Genomic DNA, 26,219 nt, shown 5'->3' with positions numbered 1-26,219 from the left:
TTTTTTTTCTTTTTTATTGTTGTCTTCTTTTCTTTTCCTTTTTCTCATCCCAACAAGCAACCAACCACTACTACTATTACCACCACCACCACCACCACTATCACTGCTGTTACCACCCACACAGGAACGTTACTCTTGTTTCTCTTTTCGGCCGATGAAACGAGCAAAGAGACATCCGGGATTTTGCTTGTTTTTCAGCTTCGAGTATGGATATGTATATTTCATTATACATTCGGTTAGTTATTACTAACGCATTCCATTTTCTCTCTCACAGCCGAGCAAAACAAACTTATCAATCTCCGTTTATTTCCATAGGAAAATCGAGCTGGTAACTCTTCCAAGCAAAGCAATTATCTCGCGCTTGTGTTGGAGTTTATGTACCTGTGCATACACGCATATGCATATATATGTATATATGTACGTTGGATCTCTTTATGTATATGGTATCAAGCGAACGCCCTGAATTTTACCAACGATACTTGCAACTCCTATAGTTTCATAGTACTTCATAGATAGAAAGAAAAAGAGAGAAACTTTATCGTCTTAATTATTTGACAAAGTTTAATCCGTTAAATTATATCGAAAAATGCAAAAAAAAAAAGAAAAAAGTAATTACGAGCTAAATAATTTATGATTTACCTATGATAATGAAATAACATCGAGATTGATATGTGATTTGACAAAAATAAGAAAATTTATTGAGAAGTAACGTTCGCGACAAGCTTGCAAGCTCGGTCATTCAGCGAACAAATAACGATCGATATATGATTATTTTTCGATAGTAATTGTGATCGAAAGAAAATAAAGGAGAGCAACCCTAAAACATGTCTGAGGAATATATCGAGAAGACGTCCTCGACGTGTCGACAAGGCATACAAAGAAAGGTTCGAAATCCCCAGCTGCGTGTCGGCTTTGTGCAGAGAATAAGCTTTCGCTGGTCTTCGGTGAAACTCGGTGAGGTTCGTCTGTGCAGGTATATACTCGGGCTTTGCGGGGAGACCTAGTGCGAGAAAGCAGCAGCAGCACCAGCGACAGCAGCAGCAGCCGACACAAACACACCACCCAACACGCATGTGTATGTACAAGTATGTGTACGACATATGTGTATCTGTGAGAGAGGGAAAGAGCTTTCACGAAGGTGGGTGGACGAGAGGAGCCGAACTTAACCGAAGTATTATCGCGAATGTATACGAAAACGTACGAATACGACCGAAAGCTCAGCGAACGCGGAGGAGAGAACGAACCTACGTCGTTGTTGGAGTAGGAAGGAAGCGATATTGTGAGTCCGTGCTGAGGAGTCGAGCTTCCGTCGTCGTTCCTTCGCGTTCGAGGAACGATGAGGAGTACGACATTGAATAAAAGGAAGCGAACGTGCGGCTTTCAAATAAAATAAGAAGATCAAGAGAATAACAGATATAAGAGAAAGAAAGTCTTTCAAGAGTTCAATCATAAATTTAATCGAATTAGAATTGAATAGAAAAAAAGAAAAAAAAAGAAAAGGGGAAGATTTGGTAGACGCGCATGTCCGTTCCCAGTTGTTGTTAGTGGTGGTCATGCTTCATGAATTGTCGTCGATGAAGTAAAACCGAACTCGGGTTGTCCAGACTGACTGTGCTAAATATTTGAATACACACCTTGGTGAACGGATGCGATTGAACGTTTGCTATTCCTTAAAAGGAGGAAGACGAGAACGAGGACGAGGACGAGAACAAGGACGAGGACGAGGACGAGGACAAGGAGGAATCTTCCCTTTAGTATTAACTGCGTTTTTTTACTTGTCCTTTCCCTCTCTCTTTTTGGTGGCGGTAACAACCACCAGCAGCAGTAGCAGCAGCAGTAGCACCACCACCACCACCCTCACCCCCACTATTATTACTACCACCACTACCACCATTACCACCGACTAGAATCCTCGTCCCACCCCAGAAAGCTTCTCCCTCCCCCAAAATATGGTCGGAGGCGGTGACGGTGTTGGTGCTGTTGCTGCTGCTGCTGCTGGTGCTGCTGCTGGTGCTGGTGCTGGTGGCAGCGTAGCGCGGGTGCGCGCGGTGCTACCTTAACAGCTAGAACGCTGCTGGACGACAGTGGTGCTGACTTTGGAGAGACTCGTCGAGCTAACCGAAGAAAATCTTGCAAGCTCGTTCGAGCTCCACCGGATGGCTCGACGTGTACTACTTCATTGCTAAAATAATAAGCCGAGAAAAAGAGAGAGAAAGCACACGCGCAACAACAAAAAAGAAACAGGGACAATTAGATACATATTTGCAAACAAGGAAGGAAGTAGAAAAAAGCTCGTCGCTGTCAAGCGATCTTGAATGTATGAGAGAGAGAGAGAGAGAGTGTGTGTGTATGTATGTATGTATGTGTGTGTGTGTGTGTGTGTGTGTGTGAGAGGGAGAGAGAGTGCCGGTCGATAATTAGATCCTTGTGCGATTTCCTCATCTAAGAAGATAGAAGAATAAAAGTTAAGGGCAAATAAAGGAGTGTCTCGTCCTGGATTAAAAGCTTTTATAGTGTTCCTCGTGATACCCAGTGCTAAAGTTTGATTACCTTTATCATTGAAAAGAATAGAAAGGAAAATATAAAAGGGGAGGAAGTAAGAAGTGAAATAAAAAAAATCTAGGGAACGTTGTCGAACAACAGAAGGTTGTCCAAGAAGGGAAGAGTTGGTAGTGTCTCTCTCTCTATCCGTTTCTGGTTCCCATCGGTTGTTTTTCCAAGCTCTGTCGCAACGACGGCGGTCGATCCAGAGCTCGAGGAAGCAAGTGGAAGGGAGGAGGCCGAGGCGCAGGAGGAGCAGCAGCAGCAAGAGGAGGAGGAGGAGGAAGAGGAGTTGGTGGTGGTCGTGGAAGAGGAGAAGGAGGAAGAGGAAGAGGTGATTTCTACGTTCGAACGAGGAAGATCGTGCTTCGTGCATCTCCGCTGCGGATCTCACGATGACGGATGGCTGTACGTGCGTTCTTTCCTCCTTTGAAACACGACTGACCAGCGACGGGGACGAACGGAACCACTTCTCTGTACCTTGATACGATCTCGGTGGGTGCGTTTTCACATACACATCAATATAAATGCATATAGACGCATGTATACAAAGAATCAGAGTATCCGATATATACATACATACATACACACACACATGTATACGTGTATGTGAGATACTGTTTACTTATCAATGTTTTGGTCCGACGTTGTTTAGATTTTTTTCCCTCTTTCTCTCTCTCTCTGTGTTTGTCTATCTTTCTCTATATTTTTCTTTCCTAAGGCAGATAACTTTTCTCAGAAATTGATATTAATAAATATGGAAATGCGAATGATCAAGCATTGCTAGCATTCTCATATCGAGTCCAACTCAGGCAGTAAACCGTAATAAATATCGATCAGATATCGTGCGACGAGCGAAAAGTGGACCGACCAACCAACCAACCAACCAACCAACCAACCAACCAACCAACCAACCAAGCCACGTCATATCATTTTCCATCTAAGATAGCAACCTCGTGTGAATGAGTTTAGACGCGAAAATGCATATGCATTAATGAACAATTTAATATCATGAAAATATATGTATACCTAAATACATATATCGATCATGTTTAAGGTTTAAAACGCTTGGATTCTGATTTCTTATCGTTTTACTTTCGATCAGTCACAATTCCGCGAGTCATTTTTACGACGTCCACGGCCAAAAGTTGACTACTACACATCGCCTACAACACCGGTGACCTCGTTTTCCGAACACTCGATCTGGATAGGAAAAAAAGGGTTGGCAAAAAGAAGGTGTGTGTGTGTGTGTGTGTGTATTTGCGAACGATACTCGTTCAAGCCGTTTGATCAAAGCAATAGCAGTTAGCTAGCTAGCTAGCTAGGTAGCTAGCTGTAAATGAAAACGTGCTTCGATATTTTACCAACCAGAGAGCCTCCGGACTCGACTTTACTCGAGGAAGTAGCTAGCAACATGCTATTTCTCTTCTTCTTCGATGTTTTTGAAGGGAGAAGAGTGATTGCAAGTCATCGAGAAAGAATCGTTCTTCGATAACGAGTAAAGTCTTGAAACGAGGCTTGCCTTCCTTTCGAATATATCTCTGTGTTTATGTACATGTGTGTATGTGTATTAAGCATTTTTCTATTTCTTTTTTTCTTTTTCTTTTTTTCTTGTTCCGTTGCTAACACTTTTCCATTCTAACGGTTCTGTGGCAACGGAAAAGGTATGTCGTGTCCTGGTTCCTTGATTTACCGTCTCGATAATTGTCCTGCCATGATGGAATATATTGAATCTAAAATGAAACACGAAATTAATATTTTTTTTTTTTATAATTATATTTATTTCATATTGCAACAGATTTAGCTTTTTGTCTTGTCTTCAACATTAGCAATCTATTAAATGTGACTGGACACTGAGTATCATAAAAAAATCACATTTATTACAATTATTATTATATTTATTAGTAATAAACGTAATAATAATAAATTAGTGTACTAACAATTAGCTAGCTAGCTGTAAATGAAAACGTGCTTCGATATTTTACCAACCAGAGATTAATTGTTCGCAAACAATAATAATAATAATAATAATAACAAAACATAGCCAATATAGTTGACTTAATTTGACTGACAATCGAATATTATTACATATACATATGCATATACAATAATAATAATAATAATAATCATTATTATTAATTATCTATTCTCTAAAATGAGTGAATCTACGTAAATGCATAAACAAATGTATGCACGCGTGTACAAATATATATGAAAAATATTAGATTGACGATCTCAATAATAAACTTTGGTTAACAAGGTGTCAATAATTATGAAAAGGTAGAATAAGTCTACCCTTGCGTAATCGTTTGTACGATTTGAAATTCTCTCTCTCCTCCCTCCCCCTACTCACTCTCTCTCTCTCTCTCTCTCTCTCATCCCACTGTGTTTCATAGGCAGAATCCAATTAAAATTTCAATCTATCGTCGACATCGTCCCACGAACGAGAGAGATTGAGCTTTTTCGACGGGTGCTCAATTTTAGCGTTTTATTTACCAATGGCTTAGAGAAAGAGAGAAAGAGTTAAGGGAGAAAAAGGGGAGAATAGGGGGTGGACTAAAATCAGCGTCGTCTACTACGTGCGACCGTTCGCCCGATCAATTTGAGAGCCATTTCGTTGTAATACGCGACTGCCGGCGTTTTATCGTCACGAAAAAGAGCCCAACGATTATCGGCGATCCGAGAAATGTGAGATAGAAATTCAATCCCAATTCTACATTTTATATGCTTGCTTTATTATTATTATTATTATTATTATTATTATTTTATTGGATTTTATTAGATTTTATTTGATTTTATTTGATCTTATTTTCAAAATACGTTTCCAGAAGACCCTTCCGTTTACGTATTTTTTCTAGTTTTATTTTTATTTTACGATTATATCTGTATCATCGTTCATCTTCTTGGTTATAATCTCTTTGTTGCTATAGGTTGAAACTAAAATATCGTATTTGGTTTTCACGAAATGAGAATTAATAATGTCATTGTTGATAATTTAATTTTTTTTTAATTCACTGCAATACTGAATTTATTTTTCATGTCTAACGTGTTGGTAATTTTTATTTTTCTTTTTATTAGTACGATATTTAGGCTTTCTTTTTTCTTCCCATTTCTTTCTCGTTTAGCTTTTCTTTTTTTATGGTTTCATCAATGTTACTATTCGAAATCTTCGTTGGTATACTCTGGACAAAACAAAATTTATTATGTATGATGTGTTTGTCATTAGTGTAGATTTTTTGTATGCATCGTTGTCAGAGTGATTTTGTGTTATTGATTATGCGCGATTATCGTCACATGTTCATTTTCCTCAATGGATTTGTTCACAGCACACCAAAATCTTATCTTTAAACATACAGAAGATATTGTTAGCACGCAATGCTATTGGATTTCTATACACATTTCTATGTTTCAACCATTTGAATACCTTAGACATTTAGTGTTTGCAATTTTTATTTCAAATGTGTTTTATATATTTACTCGTATATATATTTTTATATGACATTAAAAGAATTAAAAGTATAGTATGTGATAAGAGTAGAAAATCCAATATAAAATGTGCGGCAATGTATTCCCTTGCGTTTCCAATATAAAAAAAAAAAAAAAAAGAAGTTGAAATGAAAAGTATTGAGTTTAATAACAACTAATGTTCCAATTTTCAGTAAAAAAAAAAAAAATACATGCAACGTTCATTTCAATATGAAATGTTGATTACTGTGATATAATTTCATTCAAACATATTCAACGCAAAATATTTAGCAATTATATTATAATAAAAATTAAATTCAATTATAAAGGAGTTTATTAAAATTTCGAGAAATTTATATAAATGATTAATAATTAGTATTGAAAATGATTCGATCAAAGATTCAAATGATTTTTATCGAAAAGATTAAAGAAATCGTTTGAAAGGGTCATTATTTACGTTTACTTAGCTCGAACTTCGATAGTTTTTTTTTTTAAATTATTCTCATTAATGCTTCCTTTGATTCTCCTTGGAGAAAAAAAGTGCTCTTTCATCATTATAGATATAATGTGCGGTTCCTCCCCCCCATTTATTTTTTTCTCTTCTTCTTCTTCCCCTCTATCTTCTTCTTCTTGCACATATGCGTACACGTTTTTGCGCATAATTATATTAAACGCGTCGACTGTTCCATAAACGTAATGAGGGTAGAATTGCAAAAACTTTTCGAACGTTCGAATGGAACTTTCACCCACATACGCATACACATACACATGTACATACACATGGAAACGAAAATACAAATATACAAACACTTGGGGAGGTTGGTTTCAAACTAGCGAAGAGAATTTCGCAAATGTGTCGACATTTTGATTGACGTCACGGTGGGACTCGAAAATGTCATTTAAAGGAACGAAAAACAGGTAGAAGGACGTTTGGTGAAAACAGCGATAAGCTGTTCGAACTTGTGGATGGTTTTTTTCTTTTTTATTATTTTTTTTTCTTTAATTAACGCTCACACACAGAGATTCTTTTTGCGTATACGGTCAGTTTTGTTATTCTCCAGTAAGGATCGATATGTATCTCCATGTTGGAGACAATAGTCCTAGCATAGAACGACTACGTCGAGCACGTTATTGGCACGATCATCGAAAGTGACATAAATCTAGTTCGAAAGAAAAGCAAGAGAAATAAATAAGGAGGAACAAAAGAATCTTGTCCGGTGGGATTACAAGAACACAAGGCTTGTTCTTTCATTATGGATTGTGTCATCGTACGACAAAGAAAGAGAACGAAAGAAAGACAACAATAAGAAAAAGAGAGAGAGAAAAATCAGATTGTACAAATGAGATTTAATTCGTATAAACAATACAACAATTAATTATTGTTACTATCGTTACTCTATCCTCAACAAATTATTCTTCGTTCCAGATATTTTCTTCTTTACGTTTATTAGTTTAAGTTTATTAATCGTTCGAATTCCTTTTGAAATTTCATCCCCATTCATTGTTATGGAATTTTCTTCGACAAAATAACGATGGTGTAACCAGTGGTACATCTATTTAATAGAAAACTCGTTTACTATCACGTGCCGACTTACAGCCGTTGTTCGTGAAATTCCAACGACGGCTACGACAATGTAGAAACGGTCGCATACTTTCCAGGCGCACGCAAGAATTATATTCACGTAGGCGAGTTTACCATTCTTTACTACTACTACTACTACTACTACTATTACTATTACTATTACTATTACTATTACTATTACGGTTACTACTATTACAAACAATTTCTCTTTGCTTTGAGTAGTAAACTCGTGGCATTGATAACACGTTGAAATTGTTCAATTATATTTCCAACAGGAAATTCAAATAGAATAGTTGGAAATTTGTATAATTTTATATCCATTCATTGGTATAAAGCAAATGTATTTATAAAGAAAACAACTAAAAATTAACGAATATTTAATATTAATTTATTAATTTTATCGCGTAAGAGTATTCGTCGCATTGATGATGATCAGTGTATGAGTTGCTAGTAACGAAAAAATTAAATAACAACAAAGTATATATTCTATATCAAAATAATAAGTACAACGAGTTGATTAACTTGGTTAAAAATATGTAATAAGTTTGTGTATTTTTGATTTAATATGTGCAGTGGGCGTGCGGGGGTGACTGGAGTGATGGGATGGGGCCAGAGCCCCATGGAGTTCGGGTAGACCCGTCTCCGGCCCAGCTCCCCAGCCCCCTCCGCCATAAATATCGCCACTGCTCCTGCCAAAGACGCAGAGGGCCCCCAAGATCGCGATGGAGGCTTCTAGCAATCAACAACTACAACAAAAAGAGAAGGAGTCACGTGTTCACAGGCCTTACGCCTTCGATAAGGTAAAAATTATTGATAAAAAAAGAAACAAAAAATACAATGCAGCGTGCAATTCACACGCGGTAAAAGTGAAACCTTCAGAAAACTAAACTTCGAGAAAATGAGACGAATGTTTACTTTTTATTTTACATATACTACATTACATATTATTATGAAGACTTTAAGTTCTCAATTTTCAACAAATAACACGAGTGGTTTATGATATAACTAAAGTAAGAAATAAATGCTTTGGTTTTTGATTTGATCAATATATCTTTGAAATACATCGTCAATTACTATTTTTGATTACTTGTTGTCGATTCAGTGCGATTGCTGCACACTTTTAAATTTAAATTGTTGTTCAGGAACTCAATCAAAGGTAGCACGCTGTATTCGATGCAAAAGTAACATTAACATTCCTACTTAAAATCAATTGAATTTTATCGTAATTTATTTTAAGAGTCCGCGATAATTCCGGTGTATACTTTATCAAATTCTCGTGGATGAACCTCTTAGATGTAAAATGTTTGTTCTCTTTTCAAATCGCAACGATTTTAAAGAAGTTTCCACTTCGAAAAAAAAAAGGGAAAAACAAAACACTCGATCGACCAATCCAATTAATAGCCCGATCTGTACTTACCATAAAATTTCATCGTATTTTGTTGTTTCGATTATAAGAACAAGAAAATAGATTATTAAAAGAAATAAAATTCATTGACAGATGGAGGGGCTGGTGCGGGAGATGCAAGACCCTCAAAACGGGGTACCCGTGCGCAGCCAAAAACAATTTCTCACTTTGATCCCCTCAGCGTTCATGGGTGAGTGCCATCGGTACCTGCGTTGTGGCATAAACGTAAGCGGCCATCACGGCCAGGAGAGTACAGTAGACTGCCTGCGTGTTGCAGGTTACGACCTCGTCGAGTGGCTTATGGATCGGCTTTCCATCGAGGAATCAGGTACGAATGTCTATGGACCGTTCTAATGGATGTCTATGCAGATTATCCTGACGTCTCGAAAAAAAAGGGGTGTTCTGCGGCTCACGCGCGTGTTCCAAATGCTAATTAAAACTTCGAACCTCTATATTCCATTAAACATATTTATTATGATTATTATTATTATCATCATCGTCACGATTATTTTCCTTTTATTTTAATATGGGATTTTTTATATCAACTTGCACGCAACTCTTTGTATTTTTTATCTGGAAAAATTTTTATTTTCCAAACGAACGACACCAAATTATTTTCAGTTATTTTCGTTCTATTGCATTTGATTATTTCGTTGAAGTTTCGTTCTTTTTTTTTTTTTTTTTCTTTTGCTTACGGAAATCTCTTCAACGTGAACTTAATATGTTCTGATAAATGGAAACCCTTGCAAAGCTCATTTCTATTTCTCCTTTCCGTCTCTTCTTTCCTTCCTTGCTTGCTTGCTTCTTTTTTTCTTTTTTTTTTTTCTTCTTCTTCTTTTCATCCAAAGCGCATATACAAAAACGGAGAAAAAAAAACGTAAATGAATAGAGTTCGTCGACGAGACAGACTTCAGCCGGCATGAATTCCACCTCTTATGTTAGATGTATGCTTTGAAAATGATTGCCAGTACGGTATGAGAATTTGATTCTATAAAAATATACGTCCACTGCGTAGTTGCAACGTTTCGCGTTATATAAAGGGTTGCACGTAACTAGCCGAGTTTTGTAATATTTATGAGACATACCTACCAATTCCAGTCTAAATCATTTTCTCAGGTATGAAAGTGCATTGTTATGTTGACAGTAGAGGCGCTCCATATTGCTAATCAACTATGCCAGTATGGTTACTTCTTCCCGGTGAACGACTCCAAGACGCTTACCGTTAAGGATGATAGCTCGCTATATAGATTTCAGGTATTTTTGTTTTCCCTCCCCCCATATTACAATTGCATATCGAAAATAATCAAACGAATAAAAAGAATGGAGAGAAGAAAAGAAAATATTATCTTATGGTACCTTGAATCTATTTAATATTTTCAAACGAAATGTATAGTAAAAAAAAAAAAATTACACGTTGGTTTGAATTAATTTAACATTTAAAAAATATGACTTTTTGATTCCTCAAATCAATTTAATATTTAAAACGAAAATTATATTTAGCGTCCTGAATAAATTTAATATTTGAAAAAAAGAAGAAAAAATACATGTGTAAAAAAAATATTACTCGGTGCCTCGAAATAATTTAATATTTTGTAGTATTTTAAAAAAAAAAAGAAAAGATATATATAGAGAGAGAGAGAATTAAATATTGCCTGGTGCATTGCATCAATTTAGTTTTGAAAAAAAAAATAAAAATAAAAAATAAAACGTTACCCGCTACTGTGTTGAATCAATCTAACAAGTTTTGTGTTTTATATTTATTTTATTTTTATTTTTTTTTTTATTTCCCAACTATCTCACAGTCACCGTATTATTGGCCATGGCAACATAGAAATCCTGACAACGTGGAATACGCTATTTATTTGGCTAAACGAACATTACGGAACAAACAACGGCACGCTCTTGAAGATTACGAAATCGTACGTAAATTTGACTTATTCAATCGTATCCCTTTTTTATTGTTCTTTTTTTTTTTTCCTTATCGAATATTTTTTGTTACGTATCTTCTTCTCTTTCTCCTCTTTTCTCTTTCTATCTTTCTCATTATATAGGAAGCATTAAACAGTCTACGGAAGAACCTGCAAAATAAATGGGATATTATACAACTACAGGCTGAGGAACAGGTGAATAATTCAATTATTCCATTTAAAAGATTTAACTCTTTTCATTTTGTTCTTATTTTACTTTTTCATTGAAAAGATATATTTCAAAAACCTTGATATATCTTTTACTCGGAGAAAGTATAATAGAATTTGTATTATTCGAGCATCGATCGAAGTGCACTTTCAACATCACCGATGCGAGTCCTCGATTGAAACTTATATATGAAATGATTTTTGTTGAAATTTCTACGAAATTCTTTTTCGGAGAGTTATCTAAACTATTTGATACAAGTCATTTGTTTTTATTAAAGATCAATATTTTCTTATTCGAAGAATTTGTTAGTAATGTCTGGAAATATTTCGATCGATACGTGTAATGTATATTTTAACACTAAACCTACCGACACTTTTCATGCGTACTTCTTATTTCTATTGTAAGCGGTTAAATGACGGTTAAAAAGAACAAAAAAAAACAACATATATCTTAATATAAAGTGAGATTTTAATCAATTGGAGATAATGAAGAAAATATTTTCCTTTATTTTAGAAATGAATAATATACACTTTAGTACGCCATTTCAGGGCACTTTCTCTTTTTTTTCTTTACAAATTAGCGCATATTTTAACATATTACAGGACTTGGTGGTCATTTGAACTGGGGCGTGGTAGGTTTAGCGTGAAAAATCGCGTAGAAAATTTGATGTAGAAACATCTAACTTCTTGAAATGGTACTAACTTTGTGGGCTCAGGTACGATTAGCTAAAGACCGGAAGAAGGGGGATAAGATAGTAAGCGATTCACAGGAAAGAGCATTTTGGAGAGTTTACCGGCCACCACCTGGTTGTCTTAGCAGTCTTGAAGTAGTTCCAGGACCGACACGTTTTCGTCCAGGACTTCCACGTCCTCCGCCACGTAAACGAACCGTCGCTGAATTACAACGAGAGGTAATAATCCTTCAAATGATTTTATCCAAGCTAATGGTTGAAACTTTTGTTTTTGATGTATGGTGAACTTTTTTTTTTAATGTATGTCTTCGGAAGAATTTATAAAAAAGACTCAGAACATTAATGATCAAGGTAATATTAAAGAACCTTCTTGTAATGTTTATAATATGTATTTTTTAAAACAAAAGTCATAATCAAATTTTCAGTTGCTGAATAAGTCCCGATAAAGGGACGAAACGTTCAATGAGATCAAAACAAACGTTCTACAAAAATTTGTCAAACTGTCCAATTTCCCTAAGACACTTTCATTAATATTTGTTAACGTGTTTCCTTTGATTTTTGTTTTATTGTTTTCTCTTAAATAGGTGGACTTTCTTCAAAACAGTTTAACACGCACGAGAATCAAGGTTTCAGCTGCTATAGAAAATTTGAAGTCATATTTTGAAACTTACGTGGAATACGACCCGATGTTCGTACATCCGCTACCTTCGAATCCGTGGATCACAGATGACAGTACATTCTGGCAATTGAACAGTCCAGTGTTAGTAGAAAGATTATTTGATAGTTTATCTAATATTTATATGAACATGAAGTATGTATCACGCGTAAAGAGATTATCTCGCGTATTAATCGATCGTACTTTTCCAACGTGTTTGTTCAGAGTGGAAGTCCCCACGGAAAAGCGTGTCAAACGATGGGAATTATCGATGGAAGAACTCATGTCTGATCCAACAGGTGATGAATTTTTTTCATTGCCCAATAATAATAATAATAATAATAATAATAATAATAATAATAATAATAATAATAGTAATCCTATTTATTTTCTCTTATATACAATATCGTTTGTTTATTTTGAATTTAAACAATCACGTTTTTCTTCTTCTTCTTCTCCCTTCCCTTAGGCTTGCTCGAATTCACGAATTATTTGAGGAAAGAATACAGTCACGAAAATATTCGCTTTTGGTTGGCTGTTAAAGATTTGAGGCATAGTTACCAAGCTCAAATACCGGAAAAGGTTAACGAAATTTTCAGGTATAGTTATCAAAAATTTATGATTAAAATGTTTTATCACGTGTAGCAGTAATATACAATAAAAATATGAATAATTATTAAGGAATACAGTTTGTTGTCATTTTATAAGCACAACGTAACGTAATTCGTAAATCTGTGTGTGTGTGAGTTATCATTCGATTAAATAGAAATTTCATTGTAAAAGTATTAATATTTGTAACAAAACAGAGAATTCCTGGCTCCGGGTGCTCCTTGCGAGATCAACATCGATGGAAAGACAATGGAGAAGGTTCATCAAGAGATGAGAAATCCCAGCAGATTTACCTTCGATTCAGCCGCCGAGCATGTATATACTTTACTTCTGAAGAAGGATTGTTACCCCAGATTTATTCGCTCGGATCAATATCGAAATCTTTTAGCGGCCGGCATACAGCCATTGCAAAAGAAAAGGTACGTACAATCCTCTTTTTTTTGTATTATTTTTACCCTTCCTTCCTTCCTTCTTCCTTCATTTCTTTTTTTTCTACTCGTCTTATTTCCTTAAGCCAAGAAATTGAAATAGCAATTGTAAGAGTTTCTTTACTCGGTTGGACGAGTTTGTTGATTGTAAGTAAGAAATACGACGAGCGTATTTCTAAACTGGAGAACCGTTGTTTTCACAGATTCTTCAGCTTCGGTGGCCAAGCAAAAAAGAAAATGGCGTCTAGCGCGAGTACAACGACGAGCACGTTGCAACAACAACAACAACAACAACAACATGGTGGCAATCTAGGAAGCAGTGGAGGTGGTACTGGTGGTAGTGCTAGTAGTGGTGTTGGTGGTGTTGGTAGTGGTGGTAGTGGTGCTGGTGGTGGTAGAAGAAGAGGAAGCGATCGAAGCCTCTCGGGATCAGCTCACGAACTTGCCGTTTGTGGAGTTCGTGAAATAAGTTCAACGCCAAGAGTCCCGCATTCTCATAGCCAATCAAATCTCACCGATATTCCATACAGGTACGGCGGACACGTTCGTATGACGACTTTTAGTTTTTTTTTTGTCCAAACACGTCATAGCATATCCTTTTAAATCTAATTATTGAACAAAACAACAATTGTCTTCGTGTCCATTGAAATACACGAATCGCTCGCCTTTTTATTTATTTTTTTTAATTATTATTATTATTATTATTATTATTCCTAATTTTTTGTCTCGTTGGGTTCTTTTTTTTTCAACGCTGGGACTAACTTTGTAAATCGGTACAAAATGTGTGTAATTTTAATCAACCTTTTCGTTACTACCGATCAACAACAGAGGGGTCGGAATTTTGTATATGGAATGATATTCGAGCCAAAACATGCCGTAACGAAATGGTTAAAAATCTAACAAGAATGTAAAAATAAATTTTCGGTTAGTCCTAGTAATAAAGAATGATATTAATTATATGGAAATTCAAGAAAAGTAATCTTTTTCGATAGTTAATGTTTTTTTTTTCTTTCTTTATATTTCGTATCATAATACGTTGAGCCATTTCACAGTACCCTTTCAAAATCCTTGAACATTGGCTAAACCATAGTTCGGTAAAGTTACGCGTTCTTCTTTCTTCTGACGATATGTATCGTAAATAGGAGGCTAGAAACTCGTTCGAAATAATCTCGGTAATCGCGTTGGAAGTGCGTCATTGTTGAGCAGTCACAAGGAAAAAGAACATAGGATAGCTTTTATCGGTACGGTATTTTCAGGGGTGATCTGGCGCGACTCCTAAAGATCCCTACGAGGCCTAGTCCACATAGTATTCAGTAAGTCCCCATAACGCATACGTGCGAAACCAATCTCCATTTTGTCACGTCGTTGCCTTTTTTTTCATTCACGACCTGTTTTTTTACGACTTAATTATCTCCTAGATATTTTTTCTCTCTAATTGTGCAAAACTTTTTTTTTCAACAAAAAAGAAAGACAAAATTAATCGTAATGGAAAAAAAAAAACAAAACAAAAAAAAAAAAACTAGAATTTTATACACAAATTATTATTTATAAAAGATCAATAATTTCTATGCTAATAATCTAGCATTGTATTACATTATTTCGATTATGCTCCTAAATGTGTGTTTTGGTTTTTTTTCTTTTTTTTGTTTTTTTACATCTAATTAATATCTTCGCACTTCTCTAAAATGTCGTTTGCGTGTATGTTGTGTGAACTCAAAAAATAAACAAAATGTTGCGTAAAATCCCTGGAAACAGTATGAAGCTCAACGTGAATGTCTCCTTATAAACAAAACAACAACAAGAAAAAAAACAGAATGAAATGATTTATCATTGTGTTTTAAGAATATTTTTTCTTATACTTCTCTCTGTAACATAAATTTGTGGGTATTTATGTTAGTTGTATTCGGTTATTCGATATTTGGTGTCTGTTGTGGCAAGCTTCTTCTTTTTTCAATTAATATTATGTGTATATATTATTATATTTATTATGTATCTTTGTTTATTGCTCTCCCCACTGGATTTCGTCGGTACACTATTTGAACGAAACAGAAAAAACAAAAACAAGAAAAAAAGAAACAGCTAGGTTACTCGTAATGAAAGAACAAAAATATCTGTCATTCAAATAAAAAAAATATAAAAAGAAAAAATCTTTGATAAGGAATTTGATAAGAAAACTTATACATTTTTCTCGTGTTATCTCGAGAGTGTCATCGAGATAATAATAAAAATACGTTTATGTGTGTTCGATTACTAATCGATAATTTACAATGAATGCAGATATTTGCACGAGTAACTGCACGCGTCTCTCTCTTTCTCTCTCTATCTCTTTTTCTCTCTCTCTCTCTTTCTCTCTCTCTCTCTCTCTCTCTTTCTCTTTCTCTATCTTTCTATAAATAATATATGTATATACATATATGTGTATGTATAGCATATTTCGATAAATTGGCAAGCAAAACAATTATTGTTTAATGAATTATATTCGCCATTGTTATAAATCGAAATATTCTCTACAAATAATAATATAAATTATTTGTGTATGCATTGTGTGAGAACAAGCACGTAACGTGGATTCACTTTTTGATCTGAATATCTTTCGTTGTACTTTTTTAAACGTTAACAAATTATTCCTACCGACCATTCCATCCATCCCCTAATTTCTTCTTCCAACGAAACAAGAATACCTTCTATTTTCAATTAAAAACTCATCGAATCTATGAATCGATCCTTTTTCAAATTTTATTCTCTTTTCTATATAATAAATGTGTACATAAATGTAAATAGTATAAATTAGGGTTGTTCGGAAAGTAATTTCGTTTTTATGTAACCGAAATTTTATCAACTCGTATTTATCGATATCAGATGTTACTCTAAACCTCAAAAATCACTTTGCGATCTAGCAACAGACATGGTTTAGAAATATAATTGCGTTTCGATTTGTCCAGTAGTTTGGTTTTTTGACATGTCATCGAATATGGAAAATCAGTCAACATTTGTTGTCATTTGAGAACAAAATTATGTACCGTTTTCGAAGATGATTTGTTCATGTCAGTGAACGATATAGTCAAAATTACTTTTCCAAATTTTTATTCTGGCAATTTGAGCTTTTTAAGGTTCACTGCGAATAAGTGGTCTAATTGAACATGAGGTCATAATAAAAGCATTAGTTGGATGCTAATTGTTGTATAACAACGCAAAAAACAACTGATAAATTGTATGTATCAGATTCAACTGATTTACAATCATTAAGTTTCGAATTCTGACTACGAAGAAATCGTCTTTTATTAAATTATTGAAAAAACGACGTAACTTTCCGAACAACTTCAAACAATTCCAAATTTTCGCCGATTTTACGAAGCCGCGCGTATGTAAATACATATATGAATTGGTAGGGTAAACGATAGAATTATTGGTTGTTTCTTCGAAATCAATCATATATATTTTTTTATTGGGTTGTAACATATTTGACAAAAACAAAAACACACATTAGTGCGCTACTCTGGATAAACAAAATTGGAACGAATACGAGAATGGATTGAAAAGTTTTGCGCCTATGTTGAAAAATAAAAATAAAAATTTGACCTAAAAAAAAGAACAAATTGTTAAACTTAACAATTTTCAACCCACCCAAGTATATGTTACAGCCCAATACATTAATTGGCATATATACATTAAAACGCAAATATATTATAAGCTTAAAAAAGACTATGATTGATTATTACAAATTGGTTGATAATTGTTTACCCTACGTGCAATAATTATTAAAATATAAAGAAAATGTGTTTGCTTTGTCAGATTGAAGAGAAACGTGAAAGACGAGAAAAAGTAAAATACACAAAAGAAAAAAGAGAACAATCGCGTGGTATTGTTGGCGAGATAAAAAGTGGAGACTAAAGCATATGTAATAAAGTTCGTGTTGTCAGGGATGCTGGCGCCACGGAGGCGACGGTTCGCCCTATGGACGACGTTTGCCCTTGGGACGCGATCCCAGGGCCAAGTACAGAAGCCGGGCCGGATGCGGCATCGTTTGGAACGAGCCCGTGGCCTGACACGACCCAGGAATCCTGGGAATACGGGAACGACGTTACCAAAACGTCCATACATTTTATCGACGTGGCTCGACCATCTCGAAAGAATTCTTCACAATTGGATTCATGCAGTTCCTCTTCCGATGTCAGTCTTGCTATAGCCGAAGTCTCGGACAGGTTGAGAAAGTCCTGCAGTCTTCAGCACAGTGCTGTCCCAAGTGCCAGGATGGAACGGCATGGTATCGGTTCTGGACCGAGTGGACATACCATCACCAGAAATTATTCAACTGGTTCAACTAGCAACAGAGTCAAACTCTCGGACATTGGTAAATCTTAATGTGTATTTTTCTAATTCCATTTTTTCATGGATTTTTAGTTTTAATCAATATATTAGGGTCTAGTAATAATTAATGTCGTCTTTTTCCAAACTTTTGGATCTTACCAAGTGAATGCAATTGATTGCAAATAGTTTTTTGCGAATAACTTAAAGCTCTTGTTGCGTTATTTAAGAATTTTTAAACAAACGAGCTTGAAGTGCTTCCTGATCAAAATTAGACACACGGTCTCGACCACTTTCGTCTTTCAACGAAACATTTCTCTCTCGAAATTTCTTAAAACCAACGCTACCATTTTCTGACGCCAACACAGCATCTTGACCAAGAACACTACAGATATTTTTTGCAGCCTCATTTGTTTTTTCTTCCCAACTGGAACTCGTAAAGCATGCAATGCCGAATATGCTTTTCATCTGCCATCTTTTCGACCCTAATTTCGCAAAATAAAACAATTCAAACACAAACTTTTTGCAGCAAGGCTTGTTAATTACACTTCACATTTTAAACGAATACTAAAAAACAACATTAATTATTACTAGACCTAGTTATAATTAAGGACTCAAGTAATTGTCTTTTGATTAAAAAGAAAAATCATCATTTAAAAAAATATAAATCCTAGTACATAATTAACCTTCTGTAACTGAGTTGTGTGTCATGAAAAATTTGTTCAGTTCGTGTACCAATTGTGTTATTTTCCATAGTAAATAATTCCAACTATTTTACGTAAAATAACGAATCAGTAGAGTTTATAGACACATATTTTTGATAACAACAGGTCGGCCATTGGCCACGTCATGCAACTTACCATCGCCTCGGGAATCCTTCGAGTATAGCCACGCAGCTGGTGAGAAGTTCGAGACGATAATATCCGAGGCAACGATCGAGGAACCAGAAACATTAATTATAACGACAACGACGACTACTACATCGTTAGAAACAACGCAACAAATGGACAAAGTTGTAACGATAGAGGAAACAAAAAAAGGTACGAGAAGGTTATCAGCGAAAGCACCGTTGATAAGTATCAGTGCGATCGTCGGCGACTTGCCAAGTGATTCCGAGGGTGTTGGAACAACGATTGGCGATGTTTGTACGCCATCCAAAGAAACTTTAATGGAAATTGAATTGGAGGAAGAGAAAGAGAGAAAGGAAAAGGACAAACAAAAAGAAACGGAGAAGGAGGAAGAAAGGGAAACGGAAAAGGAAAAAGATAAAGAAGAAGAAGAAGAAGAAGAAGAAAGAGGAGGAGGAGAAGTAGAAAGAGAAGGAGAAGAAGTGTTGTTGGAAAAGGATGATGTTGAAAAAGTAACCAAGGAAGTTGGTGCCGAAATACAAAAGGATGAGCCCACTGAGGAAGCTCAGGTTGTTCCTGTTTGGGAGCCGGACACCCAACAGGAAGACCAAACGGCACCAACTACCACCGCTACAACCACCAGTACTGTGCCCACTCGGGATAAGCGTGACAATAATGTTAACGAAGTGTGCCCGTGGGAGGACGAGTAAGTAAAACAAAAACACAAACCTTAACTCTCTATACCTTTCTTGCTTTCTTTTACCAAAACAAATTCCATTTCTATCCTATTATCCGGTCATATTGAACAAGTATGACGAAGACATTGTTTTTTTTACGTTAACAAATACATACTTCCTTCTTTACCCTTCTCACCTAGCAGACATATGCTTCTGATATCTCTATTTCTCTTTCTCTGTCTGTCTCTCTGTCTCTCTCTTTCTCTCTCTTTTTTTTGTGTTCTCGCATTTTTTCTGCACCCCTTTGTAGGTATAATTTCTCGTAGAGGCGTAGAATCGAAGACTGAAATGGAAGACGAGACGCGTTATAGTTGAAGGTAGGACGATTTCTATTCACTGTTCTCTATTTTATTTTTCTCGTTTTTTGTTTCTTTTGTTCTTTTTTTCTTTATTTTTCTTTTTTTTACGTTTAATTTTTTATCTATACGTTTTCTTTTTTTTTATTTCATTTTTATTCGTTGTTTATTTGTTATTTTTTATTTTGTTCGATATATTATTGTCGTTGTCGGTAAAAATCACCGAGCTGGTTGAACTTCTATCATCGTTTCCACGAATGTAATCAGGATTGTGTATAAAAAGAATGTTGTTTTGTACTAAGGTTAACCGTCTGTTTCAGGGAGAACTGTAGAGTGGATACAACCTATGTAAAAACGTATGCGACATTAGGTTATTTGTAACTTAGCGTTAAAAGCGCTCTGATATTTGCATTTTACACTTTAAAAAACACACATTCGTAAATCCGATTAACAATTTTCTTCACTTCGCTGATCTCGAGTGCATGAACTTTCTCGTATGGTTACTTCGAATATTCGATAAGATGTGTCATTAAAACAAGTTATCGAATGATCAAGAAAAATGTTTAGATATCGGTCAAACAGATTTGATGATCCATGCACCATCGATAAAATAGATTTGCGTGATCTTCGAATTGTTGTATTTGAGTTTTAAGGTTCGAATAAACGTTCGAATACGTTCGATCTACGAATAGAAATATGATTACTATAAACGATCGTTGATAAATTAATAATATTCTTTCTAAATTAAAACAAATTAATGTGCAAATTGATATATGGCCTAACATTTTGATTTATCGATACGATTACCGACTGAGCCATTACAGCCATTTTGTTTTTCTCTTTTTAAAATAAGTCGAGGTATTATAATTAATTTCCATATATTTTCTATTTATAATTAATGACGATTATATGAAATAAACGAGAAGTTGTTGTCACATAAAGCGTATTAGAATATGCATTTAGGCTACGAATAATATGCAGTAGTGGTGCGTAATGCAAAATGTCTCTGTGTCGAATAAAAAATAACACAAAAAAAAATAAGAAAAATATTAATCGAAAATAATTTCTATGATATCGTTCGTTAAGCATCGAATAAAGCGATAAATTATATTCGAGAACAAAATTATCGAGAGTCTTGCTTGAATTTATACGTTAAATTTGATTTTTTATTTGTAACAACCATAAGCGTGGCCTTTGGATGCTCGTCAACAATGAGCCCCTTGACCGCACGCAAAGACCACCTTAATAATTATCAATAATAATTGTTAATTCAATAATTCGTATGTGTGATTTTAATAAGATTAAAATTAATCTCAACTTCGATGGAATATTAATTTAAGTATCAAATTAAATATTAATAATTTACTAAAATATAATATTTCAAATAAACATAATTATTTCTTGTGTAATTATTCCTATAACATTTGTTCCTACTTTGTTGTTAAAATAATAATAATAATAAAAAGAAATTGATTAACATAAATCGACTATAATATATCGCTTTAAATAAAAAAAAAAAAGAGGCTAACAACGTAAGCATGAACGTCTCTCTAATAATTCGTCGTTAGAATAAAATATTTAATGAAAACTGTTGCGCGCTCTTAAAGCCCACCTTGATATTGTCGCTTAATCGTTTTTTCCCGCTAATTAATTAAACGTCTAATTAAATATTAACGAACGCGTAAATGATTCGTCTACTTGTTAGTGTTACGAATATTCGATCTAAAAAATAATTTACAACAAAAAAAATAATAATTAAAAGAAAAAAAAATAGAAAAACAATATATAAGAAAAAGCCACCCCCAAAAAAAAAGAAAGATCGAACGAAGAAGATAATCTAACGCAAATATTACTATTCTAATTACAAAAAAAAAAAAAAAGAAAGAGAGAATTTGTTTGAATTGTCTTTAAGAAGGAATGGATGATTTGCTTGAATAATTTAGAGCCTAAATGAGTTAACACGGTCTCTAACGTGTAATAACTTGGAATGATTGAACTTAGAATAATAATTGTCTACGTCAGGCAGATAAATCGCTTAAAATCGCATGACTGCTGGAACTGAAACTGCCCCAGAGCCAGGAGTCTGCGAGAGATTAGATTTAAATTATTTAAACTTAATCGTATGGCACGCGTTAAACAAACATAAACACACGCACACGCGCGCACACACACACACACACACATACACACGCATATATATGTCTATAGACTTTATTTATTTATATATACATGTTGTATAACATGTAAACATATATGTAATAATACACTTTCTATATATTTCTCTCTATTTTTCTCGTAACTGTGAATCGAAGTAAAAACAAAGCCTATTTAAATGTAACTATTTGATGTTTCGTTTTATCGTATGTTGTATATTTCTTTAAAAAAAAAAAAAAAGAAAAACGAAATATATACTAATATATATATATATATATATTAGTTTATATTATATATATATATATATAAATTAAATAATAATTATAAACGTTATGTCTGTGTCGAGATAACAAAAAAAGGAACGAAAAGTGCAGTAGAACGAAAATAGTCAAGCTGCTGTACATTTAAAAATAATAAATTGATTTTATAAAAGAAATTTTTGTTCGCGATCAACGAGATCGATATATAATAAATTTGTTTAAAAATATTTAATATTAATTTTTCTTTTTTATTTTTTTTTTTTTTATTTTACGATCGATGAGACCAATAATACTTCGTTTTTATTTTTCGTAAAAATCAATCTTTTAATTGGATCGTTTATTGGCAAAGTATCGTAGAATGAAATGACGAAGAATGTTAATGATTCGATGTTAGTAAAAAAGGAATAAGTATGTGAGCACAAAAGCAACAACAAAATCCAGGTTTGTTGGATCATTTTTATGGATAATAATCGATGGTACATGCACTCGAGATCTATTATAATACGAGATTTGAGATATAATTATGAATTAAAATAACATAAAAGTAAAAGAAAATTTAAAAACATAAAAAAAAAACAACCGTATTGTTAATTCGCAAAGAGTCAAGTTTAAGTCTCGTAATAATTCTTACTATAGATAATATAATCGGCGATAAGATGAGATAACCAACAAGAATACACATACACACACACAATACACACAAATGTAACGATGATGATGAAAAATAAGAAGAAGAAGATGAAGAAGAGGAGGAAGAGAGGAAGGAGAAGAAAGAAAACATAAAATAAATTATACTAAATAAAATAAAATAAAATTAAATAAAAATAATAATAATAATAATAATAATAATTATAATAACAACAACAACAATTAATACAAGTTAAACTCTCATTAAGAAGTGATTATTATAATAATCTAATATACATACTTATCAAACGTTATAAAGAAAAAAAAAAACCGAGAACGTAATAGAAGTTTTTTTTGGGAGATTACATAGAATTATTGGGTGTGTTAAAACATTGCCGATATCGTACCGTAAATGATATTAAAAATTATCCGACGAATAATGATTATGAAAAATAAATATGATTAGGTATGATTAGAAAACGAACAGTGTGTTTTAATTGTAAAAGTTTGACCACCATACGAAGGATTTTTCGATACGTTCGATTAAATGAAAGAAAGAATGTGAAAGAATTAAAAAATTAAAAATATATATATATATATATATATATTTTAATTTCAATAGCGACAACAATTTTCTGTAAATAAGTATTACGATTGCACTGTTGCGTTGTTTCACCTATGATCTATAATAACGATCTCTAGCATGTATACATAAATGATAATATATTCATTTAAAGCCAAAAAAAACAAAAAGATATCGTTTAAATAAAATACAAAAAAAAAAAAAATTATTATGATACCATTATAATTGGGGGTACGCTCAAGGTCAAGAGATTTCGTGTCCCGTTATCGTCATTTATCGCGCCAAAAAGTGTCCGTTGGTTAGGTTTTATTTGAAAACACGATTAAAGTGTTGAAAAATGTGAGAAAAAGAATTTGTTCGTTTGACAAAACGAATGTGTCAAAGGATGAGAAACTTAACGATATACTAATTGTCGACGACATGATCTCAATGAACGATACGTGCAAACACGAACACTGTTATACGTTCTGATAAAAGTATTATTATCATTATTATTATTATTATTATTATTGATTATAATTGATTGTAATGAAATGTTGATGATAATGATTATTATTATTATTATTATTATTATTATTATTATTATTATTAATTATGAAATTTAAAGAGAAAAAAAATGAAAAATAATAATAATAATAATAATTATATACGATAGAAAAGTCGATCGTTCAAGTACTATTCTAATTAAATTACGACTATAGTTACTATTTTCTTGTAATAGGGAAATAAATTGTATCCGAACCGTGAAAAGACTTGGTTCTTTGTTGAGTTATTGATCAGAAAAAAAAAAAAAGAAGAAATAATTGAATAATATACATTATCTAATCGTATATTCTTTTTTATAATCTTTACGATTTATTAAACAAATTTAGGTTAGATCGAATTAAAACGTATATAATTGACCCGTTAATAAAACTCTTCGATAAATCCACACATTGTAACGGGGGTTATCGTAGCTTTTTCGTCGATGAAAAAAAAGCATTAACAACAGTACAAATGAAACTCAAAAATCAACGACAGTGACGAGAAGACTATCCGGTAACTTTGATGAGATTGATCGGAGTGATATTTTGAAAATTCTACATTAATAGTTAATAAAAGATTAGAAAAAGCTTCAATTTTTTATTGATCAGTAAAAATACAAAATATTGAATCAGTTTGATCATTTTTAAATCAAAGTACCGAAGAACGAAAAATTCGTTAGAATTCGTGGACGCTTACACGCACACATTTACTTTTTCATTGGTTCATTAATAATAATTTTTACGAATTCTCTTTAATGATTCTAATCAATGGTTTTTTTAAGTAGATTTTAACTAAAAATAAATATATATATATATATATGTTATTAAAGAATATTTTTCTTTAGAATCTTCATTGAAATTTAATGATATCGAATTAATTAGAACATTTGAGAAAACAAAGTCCGAAATAAATACGTGTAAACGGTACACTTAACAAAGGGAACTGTCGTATTTAAGAAAAACAGCACAAAAAAAACGGTATTCTACGATTTGACAAGAAAAGAATCGAGAAGCACGTTCACCTATTATCGGAAGACTGAAAACGTACCTGACAAATCGAGTGAAAGCTGAAAATTCAAACGCAAAAGGCCTCTATTATTTAATCTACGAACGATTAATCTTTTGAATAAGAAAATATTCAAAAAAGGAAATAGCTTAATCTTTCATTGATTATGTTCAAATAAATCGATTATTTATTGTAATCAAATAGAAATCAAATTCGATCATCTCAGTTTCCAGTTTTTTCTTTTTTTTTTTTTCTTAGACTTTAATGTTGCTTGCAAAGTTTTTTGTAAACGAAAAATAAACTAGCAAAGATAATATAATGATCGAAAGAGGGAGTAAAAAGAGTACTAAAATGCACGATTTCGAGGACCGATAAGTTTTTGAGGGTACCCCTGAATTAATTCGCTACATTTTTTTTCTAAATCAATTAATTTCATGTCAAATAATTTCGATGCATTGTAAGCAAAACTTTTGATTTTTTGGATTCCTCAATGAGAAAGAAGGAAATGACTATTATTATTATTACTATTATTATTATTATTATTATTATTAAAATAAAACTGAAACATCCGAGACGAACAAGAAATTTATGCGATGCAAAAAGGATATTAGAAATATTTGAAGTATCGCGTTAGCTTGAAAAATCGTTAAAGCAACCATTTATTGCAAATCCGATTATACGAGAATACGAAGATTTAATTTGTTTCGAATGTTGTTTAAAGAGTTGTCAAGGAAAGATATCGAAAAACACAAAAAAAAAAAACAAAAAAACAATGCAAATATTGACTATAGTAAATTGTCGAATTTACTTTGAAATCATCATTGATCCGAGCCTCGTATTTTTGGGCTGTTTAAAACAGCATTGTCGAGCTTGTAAACATTTCTAATATCTTGTCCGAACTAAAAACAATTGTGAGAACGTTTTATTATATCGATAAAAATAAAAACAATACCGCGTTAGTTTGTAATTGGAGGAGAACGACTCGTAATTATCAAGGATTCGATATTTCATAAATGGGCGCACTTTCGTTTCTATTTTTCAATTTTGAACGAAGCATTTTTTCGTTCGAATTGTTCAAGAACAATCGATGATGTAGTAAACGATTTGTTTACGAACGTTGGAGGTAGTCGATTAGTAATTTTAGTAAATAAAAAGATTGAAGGAAAAGAAACGAGAAAGAAACACAAAAAATAAGAGATTTTTATATGCGTCGGTAAATATGACAGTGAACTGTGTCGAAAAAAACAAACAAACGAAAAGGAAAAAATACATTTTATGATTTATTTCATATTAAAATTACTTGTATTACAAAATAAATTTTTGTACGCATCTTTTAACTTGGTCCACTGTCACAATTACTGGGGGCA

At 33.2% G+C, this 26,219-nt stretch overlaps 1 protein-coding gene across 9 annotated transcripts; it reads left to right on the top strand.

Moving 5' to 3' along the window:
• Positions 1–1,163: 1,163 nt before the first annotated feature.
• On the top strand, positions 1,164–21,578 carry LOC106783870. 9 transcript variants are annotated; one of them, XR_001381364.1, is made up of 18 exons: positions 1,164–3,036; positions 8,162–8,388; positions 9,087–9,183; positions 9,271–9,321; positions 10,138–10,247; positions 10,796–10,912; positions 11,045–11,116; positions 11,839–12,039; positions 12,405–12,580; positions 12,701–12,774; positions 12,945–13,074; positions 13,282–13,503; positions 13,716–14,042; positions 14,769–14,825; positions 17,433–17,863; positions 18,648–19,371; positions 19,653–19,719; positions 20,019–21,578. XR_001381364.1 is itself a non-coding variant. In XM_014742802.1 (18 exons), exons 3-18 carry the CDS (start codon positions 8,311–8,313, stop codon positions 20,077–20,079), a joined length of 2,928 nt encoding a protein of 975 aa, XP_014598288.1. In that variant the 5' UTR covers positions 1,172–1,754; positions 2,506–3,036; positions 8,162–8,310; the 3' UTR covers positions 20,080–21,578. The 9 variants fall into 9 exon arrangements, 8 of the variants coding, with proteins under 8 accessions (XP_014598288.1, XP_014598287.1, XP_014598289.1 ...); XM_014742802.1 differs by lacking the exon at positions 19,653–19,719 and having other exon boundaries at positions 1,172–1,754; positions 2,506–3,036; XM_014742801.1 differs by lacking the exon at positions 19,653–19,719 and having other exon boundaries at positions 1,172–1,754; positions 2,448–3,036.
• Positions 21,579–26,219: the final 4,641 nt, after the last annotated feature.

This window comes from Polistes canadensis, unplaced genomic scaffold (assembly GCF_001313835.1).
Source record: "Polistes canadensis isolate GaletaPanama2010 unplaced genomic scaffold, ASM131383v1 scaffold_27, whole genome shotgun sequence".
NCBI classification, from domain to species: domain Eukaryota; kingdom Metazoa; phylum Arthropoda; class Insecta; order Hymenoptera; family Vespidae; genus Polistes; species Polistes canadensis.
This window is presented reverse-complemented; position numbering and strand designations above follow the sequence as displayed.